Raw genomic sequence first — 17,025 nt, 5'->3', positions numbered from 1 at the left:
AAAAAGGTTAATGAAGGTTTATATGGGACCGCACATGGTAATTTATGTTTGACGATGTTTACTTGCAAAACGTATTCCAAACTATGAGCCTTTTTCTTCCAAGCTCAAGGACATCTTGTGGCATTCTGTGAAATATGTGTAAAACATTGTCCAAGGTGTACAAGACTAACCTGAATTATATTGGCTCTCAATGAGCCATTGAGACCAAGAAGCAAAAAGGGGGAATATTGAAAATTAAACTTAATTAATCACAGATTTAGCCTAATTATGTGTGCTTCATCTGTCTGAAACAAACCAAATATACGAGTTGGGTCCTAAATAAAAATCTAATTTCATGATAGGCTATAATATAAAACTTTATTACAGGGTCTTCTCAATGCCGTGGAACGCTCCGTTCACTTGCATGGGCCCTTCACAACTTCCGGCGGTGAATTGTGTTTGATAATTCACCGTTGCTAAGTATAATTGACCGCTGTCAAGGAAATCAATGGATTTTTTGCCTCTAATGACGTCTTTGGTATCACTCCGCAAGTAGTCCGGTAACTTGTCAACCCCAGTGTCTTCGGTTGCTAAGCAACGTCAACGTCTTTGGCAGATTATTTCTCTGCTAATCAACACTACGAATGCTGGTAACAAATAAATTGTAAAAAGACACACCATGTGAAGCAATTTTTTTGCTTTGCAAGTAGCCGTGTAATAAGCGGGATAATGTATAGAACGTTGCCGGTCGTTATCAAAAACAAGCCCCTTCAGGGCGAAGCAAGACACCTCCGCTGAGCGTTGGTGTCCTGTTCGCCCTGTCGCGGCTTATTTTCCGGATAATGACCGGCGTTCTATACATTATCCCTTACATGATATAAAACTTTAATAATGCACACATGCACATGAAACAGATCTGAGGTGAGTTCTAAACTTCTTGATTCGTTATTATTTGTTTGTTCTGATAATTATAACACCAGCAACATTAAACTAATATCTCTCAAACTGTAGATTATAACCTATAGAAAAAACTAATTGTGTGTGTGTTGTTTATCGCCATGTGCAGAGTAGAGCTCTCAACTGCACAATTCTTTCAAAAAATATATTTTGTATAATTATTTATTTAAAAGATGAATGTCCTTGCTGTGATGAAAAACAAAATTAATTAAGTGTATCGTCGTTAAGTACACACATCAAAATAAGCGCAGAGTGAAGTTATCAACGTCTTGATACTTTATTATTCTTTTTTTTGTATAATTAGGACAAAAATTATCTCATGTGCAGGGTTGAGCACTCCATTAGGGGGAATCGTAAAAATATGTTCTTTCATAATTGAAAACGTTATCATTGTCGTCTATTTATATCAAAATTAACTCCTACTATACAATGTAGTCTTGTCCTTGTGTAACCTCTCAAATTAAAAACACTACATCCTCTCAGTCGGGGGTATAAGAGCTACTGACCTTGATGGGCAATATTGCGTGAGAGTTCTGATCGTAACTGATGGCACTTACTTGATAATTACGTTGGTGTACCTTCCAAATGCAAGACGCAGTTTGAGATTAGAATAACGTCCGTCAGTCTCATGTCCAAGTAAGCCGTGTATTCTCAACACAGAATAATTAGCCCAGCCAATCACGGTCATCATAGTCCCCTTCTCCAACAGGGGCCTGTGGCGTCTTACGACCCAGGGGCTCACACCATTGGCTGCTCGAATGTGATGTCTGCTGGCCGTGTTTGTCCACGACGGCTAAACACTTTGTACGAGATCAACACGAGACACAGGGCACTCCAAGTGTTATGACTGAAGATGTAAAAATAAAACCTTCATGTGCCACGCAGGCCGGGCGGGCGCCATGGTAACCATACCCATGGATTACACAGGCACCCAACACATACCTAGGCCCTGCTCAGAGCCCCCTCCTGGGCCTCGCACCACTCACACGTACGCTCTAGTCTCCGTCTGCACAGAGCTCCAAGAAGACCGGAGTATTCCAGTCAGAGACCGCACAGAACCCCACAACTAACGTTAACCAAGACAGCGAAAATCACCTTTATCAGGTGTTCTACTCAAGTTAGACGTGTTTTCCTGGCCAGTAATGCTTTTGCATTACTTATTTCAGCGAGTGTTGCCTGCATTTGTAAAAGTGTTAACACAACGTGAACGAGCGCTCCAACTCTCCAACTTATATTGAAGCAAACTCTCACTCCAATTGCGCTCTCAGAATTTCATATCCCGAAATTTGGTACAGATCGATTTAACTCTAGGTACTCGGTAGGGGTATAATGATTCACCAATACGAATTGGTATCCGGTTGGATTAACACAAATGCGACTACATAGACACGTGGGGAATCGATTTATAATGACCAATAATCTGTGGATGCACCGATTTAAACGTTGCGAATCGGTTGAGTGAGCTTTAGCCTGATATCAAGACAGCATTGTCAACTGATTTCCTTCCGTTTTCATACGGATCCGGAAAATGAAACTTAAGGAAGCGAGCGGATCCATGTGTGTGTCCTTTTTTTCCCCACGACATAAAAAATTAATTTAAATAAAATAAGATTCCATGGTCCCTTTACCATATATATATTTGAAAGTAGGCAGGCAATGTCTCTTTTATAAAAGGCTTATTTTAATTATTAGAAAATGTGTATGTTAACGTCAAACGAATCTTAACTGTATCTATCAGATTGATTCATATCTCATCAAATCGCACCGGATCGTTACAACATTGAATCGAATCGCATCGAATCGTTCCATATTAAAATGTATCGTCCCATATTAAAATGTATCGTCCCTGAATCGTATTGTAGCACATGTATCTACATATGTATCGGATCGTCCTATAAAGGACAGATGCACACCCCTAGTACTCAATGTTACCAACTTAATTGGGTCTGTACCCTTAAAAGTACAGAGTTCGGAACCCAACCCTATCAACCACCATTATATGGAGGCCACAGCCGAGATGTGAAGAACGGAAAGTCTGTCATTATCTTTTCCTCCCCCTTCAGACACTTTGGCCTCTTGTTCAGAGGCACGGACAGACACACGTGCAAACGGCTTGTCCCAGTCCCCCTATTCACTGTGGCCTGGGCTGATCAACAAGTAAGGCTCAGACAGCAGGCCACAAATCAGCCCAAATAAAGCCCTCTTTTGGGAAGAAAAACAAGGCCCCTTATTGTTCCAGTGGGGAGGTCTGCTCTGCTGTGTGTAACTAAGCCATAGGCAGGGCCTGTTCCACATTATGCATCAAGATGCAGCAGGCTAAATCAAAGTTGGGGCTGTTGTTACCTCAGGAGCGAGTAGTGTGTGTGCGTGTGCATTCATTTCCTTTTCTGTTGGCTGTGTGAACATTGTGCCCTGACTCATGAGCATACTATCCATTCAGCAATTCATCTAATAGTAGCTGGCCCACGCGTTGTTTTTCCTGTTGTTCCTGGCCTCCCTACTCTGCCTCCTTCGCCACGTTCCCCCTCTTTATTTGGGATTCTGCCTTTACCCATGACCTCCTCCCCTGCCCTTTCACCTCTCCCCCTCGTTTGTCTAGCCCGCACCTCAAATACAGTGACAGGGCATGCAGTTGTCTCCAAAGCACTCTCTAGCCTTTCCCTCCCATCTTCAGATGCTCAGTGTGAGCCTGTGTTTGCGGCGCGCGTGTGTGTGCTTGCATGGTTCTGTGTGGGGGTGACTCCCGAAGCCTCCCGAAGTTATATCGCTGTATCCATTTACCATTCCTTGGCTGCCTGCCTCCTCTGGCAGTCTGAAGTGCTCTTTTGTAACGTGGGAGCGCGCTGTTTTGATCCGCCGCTCGTCCTCCTTACATCACACGGGCCCTTCATTTTAGAGATCTAGGTCAGCTCTATTATTTATTAATTGCCTTTTCGCAACGGCCTCGCCCTGCCCACTGCCTTGGCACCACCACAGCCCTGCCACAGATCGGGCCCTCTCTCTTGCTGCCGCTGACTTTACCGTTGCCCTGTTCACATCACTTTCTGTTGAGGTAACTTTATTTAAAAGATTATGGAAGTGTGTTCTTGGGCGTAGTAGTCGACGTGATAGCAGCGCTGACAAATAGAGAATTTAATGATTATTCTTCATCAAAGTAACCTTTATGAGGGGCGTTCTATAAATGAATTAAGCAAAGGCCAGAGAACACATGTTAAGTGAGAGAAATAACATCACGTAATATTTGCCAATTCAATTGCCTAATATTATGTCGTCTACCACATTATTCGAGGTGTGGTTGTTATCAAGCCATAAGCCTGGACCTTAAGATAAGGGGCATAAGATTTTGGGAACATTAATCAACGGACAAAATCCTAACATTTGGTAGTTCTCATCAGTTCAACTTAATAGCCAACAGTGTTGTTCTAAGGTAATGGACACTAAAATCTGTATTAAATTATGCTAGCTCCGGTTGTGATGTGATGTGAGGTGACATGGTTGGCCAACAGCTGTCAATGAATAACAGTTGGTAACCTCAGCAGAGGAAAACAAGCGCGGTCCAAATTGAAAGCAGGTGATTATCTCAACGGGTGAGTGAACACAAACAGCCAGCACGCCGGTGTTATGATGTACGACGACTCGGGCTGTAGCCAACCACTCTATACTGTCCATTAAAATATTCGTCACAATTCACCGGGAGTGTACGCGGGGAACCTCTGAGTGCTTTCCCTGATGCGCAGGAAAGAGAAGCTTAAGTGTTAATGTGATGATGATCTGAAACCAATAAAACCAACTAAAACTTTCACCCTCTCAAATTCTCATTTCAAGATTCCCACTGAAATTCTCAAAACTGATCTGAACTAGGAGGAGTAGGTGAAGGAGGAAAACAAATTGGTGAGCGTAGAATGCACATAGTGAGGAGCACTGACCTTGGCCATGTCCTCTCCACCCCCCAGAGGCAGCGGGGGCCGGTGGGTAGAGTGCCTCATCAGAGATTCCTGCCCCATCTCCAAGCGAGGTCGTTTTATCTCGGCATACTCCACCTCTGATTGGCTGTTGGGCTCCGTCAGGTAGATGTGTTCGTAACGGATGTGCTGCTCCTGGCCTCTGTAGGGGAGAGAGGAGGCGAAGGTTAGTGTGAGAGAAGGGAACGTAATGAGGGCCTTTGAGGCTAGCGTGGGTTATCATATCAATAAAGGGCACGAGGCAAAGCAGGTGGACAGATGGTCTTCAAACTCTCTAAGGGAAAACCTAGGATGGAACTCAATGTTGAGCTGATAATTTCGAAGAGGGAAGACGGTTGTAGTAGAAGGGTGAGTAAAGTGTTATCGGGAAATCCACAGGGCTCAAGAATGATCACGTTTGCAGTAATTTATTATGTGGATGTGAGGAAAATTTCTTCCCAGGTCGCATTGGTGCGGTAAAAATAAATAATTAGGTACAGATATCATAATTCTCCCAAAACAATGTTAATTTTGTCACTGCACCACGCTCCTCACAAGCATCACACACCAGGCGAGCCAGAGCACGGTGTCCCATGTGTATGATTGGATTTGAGGTCTTGTTCTGTGGTTAAGACGATGGGTGGTAATGAAGGGTTTCACACAACACGAGCACTCATTAGAAAAAGAGAAAGATTGCCTATGCAATAAAAACAGATTTACAATTTATTTCAAGCCTTGAAAAAAAAAAAAATGAACCTACACCGATGGATGGAATGGACTAGGGACGGGATTATTCTGCGATAAGCGACAAAATCTGTTAGGAGGCCACCAAAAAGAAAGTAAGTTGCATCAGAGCCAAACGCAGAAAATGTTAGCGTTGAACCCGGCATCAGCATTGATCACAGGATTATCAGACTATTGATCAGATAATATTGATCAGAAGACCTCGCGTGTTTTGGATCAACCCGCCCAGAGGGACTGAAGCAGACAGTAATCGGCGCAGAAACATGAAACGGGTACTGGAGGAAGGACTCACGTTGGAAGTCAGAATGAGAGGGAAGTAAAACAGTGGAAACAATGACTCACTAAAACGCTGCCATTTGAACCATCTTCAATATAGTAAGTTGTAGGCTGAAGCAGCTCTTCTTTGGCTTTAGCAAACTGTTAGACAAATAATGGCCACCGAGAGCCCAAGGACCTTCGCTTTCCTATTAGACCTGCAGTTGGACCAATTGTGCCCACACCAAAAAAACAAAGACTCATACTGCTCTGTCAGCAATAAGAGCAGCGTGATCCCCGAAGGGTGGGGGGGGGACTGGTTTGGGGTGACGTGACAGGACGTCCTGTGCTGTACATTCAGTACTACTATGAACTTGCATTAAGTCACATGCGCGGCGGTCTCGAGTCATCGGAGGGGGGGTAAGGTCACATGCACGGGCAGAAATACACGCACGCAAGTCAAATGACAGCCATTGAATATTAACTTCAGAGGCGGCCTGGGATCAAGATGGGCTTATCTAAGAATTGGAGCTCTGTTCCATCCGAGGGAAATGATTTTCATAAGTCTCCCCCCGAGGCAGACGGCAGAATGTCAACGGCGTCGTTGCCAACGACAAAATGGAAGTGGCTGCTTAAGAGAAGAGGGGAAAAGCTGGGAAACACAACCATAATTGCTGGTCCAGGCTCACAAAAGACCTACTGTGTGGTTTCCCAACAGGCCAAAAGGAGCAGTGATTCTGGCTCTGTCTAGCAGAGTGCCAGTGCCGCTCTGGGCGGTTCACTGATGGGAGGATCCTGACAGATAAGGACCCTTGCACACAGACTAGACACGGCGCTGCATACTCTCCCCTGGGAACGTGCAGTTCCTCAGATTGGCAGGTGTCATGGAAAGAGATAAGAGTTTAAGGTGTTTCTGTGGAATAGGTAAAACAAAGCAGGAAAGAAAAACACGAGCCAGAAAACATTAATGCCCAGATGAAGTGTGAAAAAGCAACAACTCACACACACTTCCTTACACTCATTCACTTAAAGGCTTCCCCTGATTTCCATAGAGGGTTGGCACTTACATAATCACATCATATTCTGCTCTCTCCCTCCCTATCCTGCTCTCACCGTTCCCGGTTCCCCCCTTCCCTCTTTCTCACTGCAGAACGTGCAGCATAATCTGATTCCTCAGGAGGATATGTGGGGGTAGGGGAGAGGTGTGTGTGGAAAGACCTTGGAAGATAATGTTGAGGAAAGTGGTGCAGGGGGATAGGAGGGCAATGATACAACAACGGCTCTCTTCCTCCCTGATGCGGGCCCATTAGAAGCGGAGCAGAGGTCATGTGTACCAAACAAAGTGGCATTATCGTGAAAGCATTGCAGAGTTGCACCTCTGCCGGTGTTGCTGTTGTCCTCCAAAAGAGAGACAGCAGCTGTGTACAGGCAAGCGGAGGGGTGGGGACTGAACCAGGCCCTGGCAGGGAACCCCATCGTTGGGAGAGGGCATTCTGTTAATAATTTCAGGGGTTTTTGGTTGACGGGGCAATCAAGTCATGCCAAGTTAGTTTGTATAGCCCTCGATCAACACTCCAGGCTCAAATCGCATCCATGCGGGGAGTACACAGTTATGGGAAGATAGTCTGATATGAAAAGGATTTTCAATGGATTATAATCGTAAAGCAGCATCTCTCAGCACCTTTGGATAACACTTAACGATTTCATGCCATTTTACATGGGAACAAGCACCACCTTCCCTTGGCCATTGTAAAGGATTTTGCAGTTGATCTTGAATTAACAATTATACGTTAAAGATTATATTATAAAGGCACCATTTTCAAGGGCTTTGGTGTTTGGAGTTAGAAAATGTATTGAACCAACAGCAGGCACAGACATTACACTTGTGAAATACAGCCAAAGGCCTGCAAATAAACACTGTTTCAATGAATTCAGAAGCCCTCCATCACACCAACCAGGATTATGCTTCAAAATGACAACAGAAATATTTAAAAAGGCAATGGGACTACTCAATCATTTGCTAAATTGATTAACACCTCATGTCAGTGTGGTAAATATTCATATTGATTTGCAAGTTGGTACATTTTATAGCAAAACATTTATTGGATGAAGCTCTCCCTCACTGAACCAAGTGAAATAACAGACTAAAGACAAATATAATTCTGTTCATATCAACAAACAAAAACGAATCCATGAAATAACATGTATAATTTAACCGCCTACTATTAAAGGTAAATTATGCAAGTATAGTCGCTAGCGGACACTCAACAAAAAGACGTAGTTTGATGACGATTTTTGGGATTATGGCGGTTGTTGACTTCACCACAATTGGAAATCTTTGATTCATGCTGAAATCATGTTCACATACGTTATGTAGCAAAGCTATATTCACGTTATGTTTAGTCACGATATGTCATTTCTTTCTCATGAAATGGCTGCAAGTTACATAACATATCATACCTTTAAAAATGATGCAGTCTGTCAAACTACACTCAGTAATGATTAACTATGACGGCTTGGAACACCAGTGTCTGAACGTGACTTGGTCTCCATCATAAGCCACTCTTCTGATACCAGAAAGATGGGAAAAGGCGGACACGGTGGGACTTAGAAACTGCCTTGAAGCCAGAAGTAAAGTGAACAAATATCAGCATTGAGGGGATTGTGTTACGCTTAATCGTGTTGGTTTTTAACTTCTACCATAGCTTTTTGGTCAACAAGGAAGGACCATCCAGTAGATTATTACTGGTTCATGATAGTTACTTACATATTTGTAGCCTGTAGCAAGGCATCCAATGACATAACAGTAAAAGATCAACATAAAGGATTGATAACAGTTGTTATAATTTACATTTACATTTAGGGCATTTAGCAGACGCTTTTATTCAAAGCGGTTGGATACACATTGACACACCGACGGCAGAGTCAACCATGCAAGGCGACAGCCAGCTCGTCAGGAGCAGTGAGTGTCTTGCTCAGGGACACATCAACACTCAGCTAGGAGGAGCTGGGGATCGAACTAGCAATCTTTCGGTTAAAATTATCAACATGTAACATTTTAGCTGAGACTTCTCACAGAGTTTGGTTGGTTGAATCATTTCTGTATCAGTCTGACAGAACCGATGTGTGCTGAATTACTGAAACGTTCACAGGACTTTGAAATAGATTTTCCAGCACTAGGGTCATTTTCATAGACTGTATCATTACAGTATGTCCAAGGGGTGAGGAGTTATGCTTTCATTTTCATACGTTTTCAATCTATATGCCCCTATTTGAAGCTTGCTGTAGCTTGCTTAATCTTGACCTATGATTCTTTAAGTACACCAACTTTGGTGATGATTGCCCGACGTTGTTCTTAGTTAACATCATCATAGTCCTCCATAGCTTATTTTGATGGTGTAGGTACTTTGGTTGGGCCACTTTGCGCTGCTTGCAGGCATGTCGTTTAGTCTTGGGCAGCCAATTTGGGTGAACACAGGGCAATAAGGAAAACAGTCTACATCAAGGTGAAATCATGACAGAACCCAAGGAAAGTTGGAGGTTGATACCCCCGGGTACTAGGGCTGGGAAAAATAATCGATTCTTCGATGCATCGCGATTCTCGCTAGAACGATTCTGTCTCGATGCAGATAAATTAATAATCTGATTTTTTATTTATTTTTTTGCCTGCTGCAACATTCTGTTCGCCAGAGAGGGATAATTTTTGTAATTTTAAAATGATTGAATTTATCTTCAGTCTGTATTGGCCAATCTGATTTGTCTTGACACGATTACGATTCAGCCTACGCATAGCATGCGCGCAAACTCACAGTTCAGACACAAGAACTCCTTCTAATTCAAGAGCAGCTTTTAGATTAGAAGAAAAATAAAACTGAAACCTATTTTTTGCATGCTTCCATATTGTGTTATAATGCAAGCTGCATTGATTATTGCATTGTTCATAGAAAGTCATATTTGTGACAAAAGCTTTCTCTCTTATAAAATATTAGATACGTTAATTCATCTGTTGATGTCTTGAATGATCATCACAAAAGTAGGAAGTGATTAGCAAACTCTGAGTAGCAAACCCAGATGTATATATATATTTTTGAATTTTTGAATTGTTGCATCGAGATGCATCGATAATCGCTTCAGAATCTAATCGTTGACCTCATAATCGGAATCGAATCGTGAGGTGCCAAGAGATTCCCACCCCTACCGGGTACCTGTTCCACACAGTGATGTGTTCAGACCTCGATAATCAACGCAGAGGTGTCTTCTTCCCCAAAGAGAAGAACCCGGCCCCAGCATGAGATGAGGATGGGCCCGAAGGAGGCGTAAGGAGGAGGCCCTTATTGTACATCCCCTTTATGTGCTAAGACGGGACGCATGACAGGTCTGTGAGCCCCGAAGAAGAGCCCTCACAGATAGTGACAGGAAGGGCAGCTCTAAGGCATACAGCTTGACACAGAGGGCTCCATTGTGAAAAAACACCTGAAGACCAGTCTTGTACAGCACAAGCCAGGGACAAGTCAGAACATATGGGTATGTTGGGAGCTTTTATCAAGGCTCGTTCTTTTCTCCGCTCTCTGAGGCACCCGTCAATTAAAATGGAGAGCACATTCAGTATACAGCTAAATAGGAGGATCTAGAGCCGCCAGCGCATCCTAAAGGTACGGCCACACCAAACACGTTACGGGCGTAAGAGGCGTAGAAAATCGTCCCTGAGCCCACCAAAAACTTATTTTCCCCCGCTATTTTTCTTTTGCTCTACAAACATGGATGAGAACACCACCATCGCTGCGCTGTATTTGTTGTGAGAGTCAGAGGAATGTAGGAAACACACTGAAATTATGACTTGGTCGTCCATGTTCTTTCTGCTTCTGTGCGTCCTCCGTCTCTCTGCCAGTGATGTTGGGTCAAGCTCAACGCTGATTGGCTATCGCGGCTAGGCATCACACGTAGGAGCATAAAAAGTTTGAACTCCGCTCATAGGTACGTTGGGCGCGTTTGGTGCGTAAAAACGCGGCTAACGCGCAGCTGTAGCGCGTGTAACGCATCTACAACCCTAAACGAATGGTTCCCTATGCAAAAATGCAGATTTTCTACGCCTCTTACGCGCGCAACGCGTTTGGTGTGGCCGTAGCTTTAGTGAGGTCAGAGCTCAGGCCCCGATCAAAAGGCATTGAAAGTGAGGCAGGGTCACATTGTTTTGCAACAACTGCAGAGTTGTTTTCTGCAGCTACATTGCGAGATTCCATGGAATAATAGACTACACTGAACCTGGCTAAGCAGTGCTCTGGCCGCATCTCCTCCCTGTTAAAAAGGTTAAGTTATTTTGAAAAAAGTTGACCCAAGGAGAAGGCTGATTGCCTCTCCCGCTCAGCGGGCCCGGTCTCAGAAATCCTGGAACCCAAATGCACGGATTCTGAGGCAGAAAGCCTCGTAAAATTACTTTCATCAAAGTACAATAACAGGCCGGTCACAAACCAGGTAGGCAGGCAGTTCAGGGTGTCAAAAACAAGTGGATGAGTCAGAAATCTTAAAAGAGGATTAAGCATCAAATCAGAATAATATTGCTTGAAGTATTTGCATAAACACACTAGGCAACTGGATCTGGGCCAGAATATGAGGCAGATTGATGAGGGTAATCTGACTCAGGTATGGAGATGGGTGAGGAAGCAGCCACCTTGGGTGTACTATAGGAAGTGACAGGGACAGAGGTGGCAGACTTCTTGGGTGAAGACAGGGCAAAAGGCCAAACAGTCTACATGAAGGTGAACCTGTGAAAATCCACTTCATCTTACTTGAGCAGTTTCAACCTATGATCACAACAGTCCAAACGTTGGTCCTGCGCAAACAAAAAATTTGGACTAGAAACTGTGGTCACGCATTTATTGTATGTTTTACTTCCTGGCAATAAAAATAGTACTTTGCATCGTGTCTTAGCTATCTTTGTTATATACGGGGCATGGGTTAACCTAGCAATTGTACGTGCTTTGCACTTGTTTAAATTAGATATATTGTCATTTCTCTTTCTTCTGACATATGTACTTATTGAAAGGCGCTTCTGATTAAAGCATCTGCTAAATTCCCTAAAAGTTTTTTAATGTTATGCGTAAAATCGACTTAAAAGTCCCACACATCTCACGCTAAAAATGGAAATGGGGATTAACCACAAGCTAACAAAATCGAAACCATTCTTACAATTGACTCCTTGGAGGTACAATGTTCTGCGGGGAGTTCCAGTGGGAAAACACCAATGTCTAGCTGATGACTGACTAGCTACCCAGAACCAAGGGCTGACCGATTCGGGGAAAACATTGAGTTTTCATTTTACATATTGCAAATAAGATTTGATTTGATGTTATATTCACTAGATATAATGAAAATGTAATTATAGAATTAAAACATGTGACCTGCTCTTTATTATAATGCAAGGTTGAGAGACTTGAGCTATAGATTACTTCCAACATGTATTTATTTTAATTTTTTAATTGGCATAGAACATAAAACCACCAAACATAGAAAAATCTAACAATAGTCAGAAAAGCTGTGACTGTGTTAGGTTAAATAAAAGTAATACAAAATAAAACCATTCCAATAAGAAAAAAGGAACTTTCTGTAAACAATAGTTGACATTTAAATAGTACAGCCATTCACATAAGGCTCAAGACCATTATCTAAATATTGCATGTAGGGTTCCATCCAACATTTTTATAGTCGCTTAATGCACTGATTGTTTTTCATAATACTCATTTAGTCTCTAAAATAAATAACTAAAAGCAAATGCCACCAAGTTATCATAGATTTAATTTCTGTCTTAAAACTAACTTTATCTGACCATCAACATTTGATTTGATAAATTCTCTGGCTTCTATTGATTACTTTCATTTCCTAAAAAAAACTACTTTATTTCTTCATCTAATGAAAAAGGCAGTGCCACAACAAGAATCTACTTCTCCACAAACCAAATCCCAAGCATGTGCAAGGAGCAAGGAGGTACGAGCCAGTGTGGAGCAACAGCTAGCAGAGGGTTTGTGGTTTGATGCAACTACAGACCTGTGGACCAGTCCCTGTGGTGGAGTTGAACCCTTTATGAGCTTTACAGTTCACGATATATCCTCCGATTGGCCACTTAAGTCCTAGTGTCTTGAGACAATGTCTTTTCCACAAGACCACACCGCAGAGAATATCACTGAAATGATGCAAAACGCCCTCTAGGAGTGGAAGATTCAGAAAGAGAGTCTGTCTGGAATTACAACAGACAATGCCAGTTACTTGAAGAAAGCCTTTGAAAAGTGTCCTTGTAAACCCGCTACCAGAGCATGGAGACATTTGGTGCAGGGGTTTTCTTGAAGCTGAGTGAGAGCTTCAAAAGAAGCAGGCAGAATTGACCATCCCTGAGCCTGCACTGATTCACGATGGGGCCAGCAGGGGGGATCCAAAGTTGAAATGCAGCAGCAGGGCCATCTGTGGGGTGCTAGCAGAATACAGAAAAACACAGCATCTCATGCCTAAAGACAATGACATCACTGGCCTGGTGGAAGTAAGCCAGCTCAGTAAGGAAGAATTTGCTTAACACATCTAGTTTTGTGGATGCAGTGTTTTAGGGGAAGCTCTGCTGAGAATCTTGAGGACACAGTCAAGGCATGCAGTGATGAACCAATTGCACTTACAACACAAGAACCTCCAAACACGGAACAGCCTCCAGCAACCACGCAAAGCACCTCCACCACCACAAACACGAAGGAGAAGAGCCAATCTGGATTGTTACAACGAATCACCACTGCAAGAAAGAATAGTTCCGCACCTGCAGCATCAAATGCAATCCCATCACCCTAGAACACCTCGGTTCTCAAGTAAAGCTCTAACTTAAATTCTGACCAATGTTTCTGTTTTGTAGTCAAGCTACAAACCGGTGGTCAAACCTGTCTCCTCAACGGTAAAGAGGGCACTGAAAATGTTGGGCTCACATTTCTTGAAGTGAAAGGACTTGTTAAAAGGGCACTGATGCAGACACAGGTCTTGCAGCCTTTTACTCCTTATTTGAATCAATCAACTAAAGAACCCTCATGTGATTTTATACAGCCATAGTGAAATAAATTAATGCATAATAATTGTGAAACCTTCATTATTCCTCAGACTATGATTTTACTATTAAAATCTATAATTGTGGCCTCCCTATCACACACACACACACACACACATGCAAAAAACACGCGGAAAACACACAAAACATTAAAATTGTCATGACCTTGTGTAAGGCTATGTGAGCCACCGGCTGACTAAATCATCACCCATCTTTGTGCTTCTCAACATAAGACAACTCTCACATAATCCCGTCTGACAGATAGCTGAGGACCTAGACAAAAAACACCAGTGGGCCATATATTGGGATGCTCCACCATCTGCTGTCTGCCAATGTGCCTTGATAGCATTCCTGAGGCGAGGGTGCAAGAAATGCACAGCAAACCAATGCATAGAAAAAGAGGCTGTGATAATGTTCTCGATCAACATAGATCCCATGCCAAGTACACAGTGAGAATAAAAGTCTAATGCAAAATTGAAACATGAATATAAAGTGCATGGGTTCTAATCTACAGCAAGCATGAAAATAGCACTTCATTTAAGACTAAGGTGCAAGACCCCAGTCTCCAGAGGGACGGCCCTATACATACAACACTGTGCCTGTAAGTGTGGACCAGATGATGGGCGGGATGCATACCCCATTACCCTGCAAAGCTGTTTAACACTGCATTACAGAGGAATGGCTCTCATGTGCCACTTATACAAAGATAACTCCGGGTTAACGGCTAGAAAAGTACTGTTCATTTAACATAGCATAGAAAATAGAGACAGATTATGATACACTGATTGACTGCAGTTTAGTTTGTTATTTGTTATGCCAGAAAACTTGAATATGTGTTATATCAATAAACCAGAAATCATGAAAAGCACAATAAAGGTTGAATGCATTATTTAATATGCCTTAGTCTTTACTGACCAAAAAGTAACATGTTTTCAGATGAATGTTTGCAAAGTATCAGGTAGACTCCCAATCCTTTGTATAACAATACTGGTCTAATAACTTGTGCAATTCCTTCCCCTCCGCTCTAACAAAGAGCAACCCAACCCTTCAAAAGCTGCAGATGTGCAGCTGAATGGGATGAAAGGGGGCTGTGCCTACCTCTCGTTCCCCGGCTGGAACTCCGGGAGCAGGGAGGGCCGGCGGCGATGAGGCTGGGCCAGATGGGAGCTGTAGTCCCTCGCATGTGAGTGGTAGTCCACCAGTCCCACCTCCTGCAACACAAAGTCCCAACAGGCCACCAGAGTTAGGGCTTTGACTTTTGCCCAAAAATCATATTCGAAGTTTGTTTGTTTATTAATATTCATATTCGAATATATTCGAAAATTTATCAATAATATTTTTACCATTAAATGCCTTCAGTAAGTCCTGGATTGGGCTTCGCAAGGATTGTTTACCGGCGTTGCTATGGTTACCGGTCTTGCATGTTCCAACGGTTTATTAGGTTTCTAATAAATCTCTGTCTAATCAATACTTCATTACATTACTTCATTACAATATTATGACTAGACTGCGTCGGGTTCTCCAACGTCTCTCCCTCTTGGCCTGCCCATAACAGGTTCGAATATTAAGGGCTGCCTAATATCCGTTCGAATTTTGATTTATTTTTTGATATTCAAATTATATTCGAATAACGAAGTTCGGATTCAAAGCCCTAATCAGAGTAGACCCATTGCTGCATCCAACCATTCTTCTTTTAGGAAATCCGAGGGATGTCCTGTCCTCAAAGAAAATGGGTTCTTAGGCCCCGTCCACACGAAGCCGAAACGGGCGAAACCGTTACGGTTTCGATCTATCCGGTTTCGAAGTATCTCCGTAAAGACGAAGCCAAGCGAAACCGGATAGATCTGTAGAAACGCTGTAGTAAACATTCCAGGCCCATAATTGGCGCTGCTTCTGGTACACAAATCCAGAAGAAGAAGAGGCGAGCATGCGCATAAAGGCTGCCCCCCCGAACCACTAACAACACAAACAAACAGCTCTTCTACGATGGCGAACTAGATTCTCAATAAATAATGGCTTAGCAACCCAACAAGGGACACGATATGCTGCAGAACGATTACAAGCTTGTAGTCCGCCATCATCTTTTTTGTTGTGATTTCTGAGACTCCGCGGGCTTAAAAGCCATTGGCTAGGAGGTCGAGGGGTGGGGCGATGACATCATGGTTTGCGGTTTCAGTCGGTTTCAGGCGTCCACACGAAACCAAAACGAAACCGGATAGATTTGAAACCACCTCCGAGGGTGGTTTCAGAAGTTTGCGGTTTCGGTCAGCGGATTCGCCGGCTTCGTGTGGACGGAAGGCCGAACCGTACAAGACCTTTGCGGTTTCGCCATGAAATCGGCTTCGTGTGGACGGGGCCTTAGTCCTGGTGCGTTTTGATTCCCTGCCTCGGATGCTATTTTCTTTTTCAGTCCCCACTTCCCTTCTCTTTCTCTGCTTACAATTTCCTATGGATAAAAAAAAACACAGGAGCACTAATCCACATAGCAGATAATGTGGCCCTTTCACCAATTTCAGACAGGTTGGAGGAATGCAGCCTGTCCACCCTCATCTCCTGCTGAATGTGATGAGGAGGGCCAGGGGAAGGATTAGCTGGGTATGCAGCTGTTGTAATGTAGGGCATGTGTGTGTGTGTGTGTGTGTGTGTGTGTGTGTGTGTGTGTGTGTGTGTGTGTGTGTGTGTGTGTGTGTGTGTGTGTGTGTGTGTGTGTGTGTGTGTGTGTGTGTGTGTGTGTGTGTACGCACACACGCAGGAGGGGTTGGCTACCCCGTGGATTCTCTCACCCAAGAAGAAAGAGGCCGCCAAACAAGCTTTTGACTCACTCAATGCATCTTCTAAGAAGCTGCAACGACTTTGCCATCGCTGGTCAATTAACTCTGGATAATTGGGATTTGTGTATGGAAATGCTTGAGGTGGGGCTTCCCTTGATGGCGGTTTTTGCGAACCTCGCTTTGCAAATGTGCAGCCTTCGCCTTCGCCAGCGCTGCCTCTTTCTTTTTTAACTTGCGCCGGAAAAAAGACGGCTTCACGGCTAATAAGTGATTTAGCATAGAAAGGCTTGTTATCAGTTAATAAATC

The 17,025-nt window shown here is 43.3% G+C and overlaps 1 protein-coding gene and 1 long non-coding RNA gene across 15 annotated transcripts in view; both read right to left on the bottom strand.

The window, feature by feature from the left end:
- ncor2 (nuclear receptor corepressor 2) overlaps positions 1 to 17,025 on the bottom strand; it is a 103,746-nt gene that overhangs the window by 66,556 nt on the left and 20,165 nt on the right. For all 14 annotated transcript variants that reach the window (XM_060055020.1, XM_060055023.1, XM_060055018.1 and 11 more), the window contains exons 3-4: positions 15,046 to 15,158; positions 4,863 to 5,040 (exon numbers count right to left, since the gene is read on the bottom strand). In XM_060055020.1, coding sequence (XP_059911003.1) covers positions 4,863 to 5,040; positions 15,046 to 15,158 — 291 coding nt within the window. The remainder of the gene's footprint in view (positions 1 to 4,862; positions 5,041 to 15,045; positions 15,159 to 17,025) is intronic.
- Positions 12,319 to 15,039, bottom strand: LOC132460034 (uncharacterized). The gene is made up of 2 exons (XR_009526331.1): positions 13,535 to 15,039; positions 12,319 to 13,338 (listed from the first exon to the last, which is right to left on the bottom strand). It is a non-coding gene; the product is annotated as an uncharacterized LOC132460034 (long non-coding RNA).

The sequence above is a fragment of the Gadus macrocephalus genome, chromosome 6, assembly GCF_031168955.1.
Source record: "Gadus macrocephalus chromosome 6, ASM3116895v1".
Lineage (NCBI taxonomy): Eukaryota > Metazoa > Chordata > Actinopteri > Gadiformes > Gadidae > Gadus > Gadus macrocephalus.
This window is presented reverse-complemented; position numbering and strand designations above follow the sequence as displayed.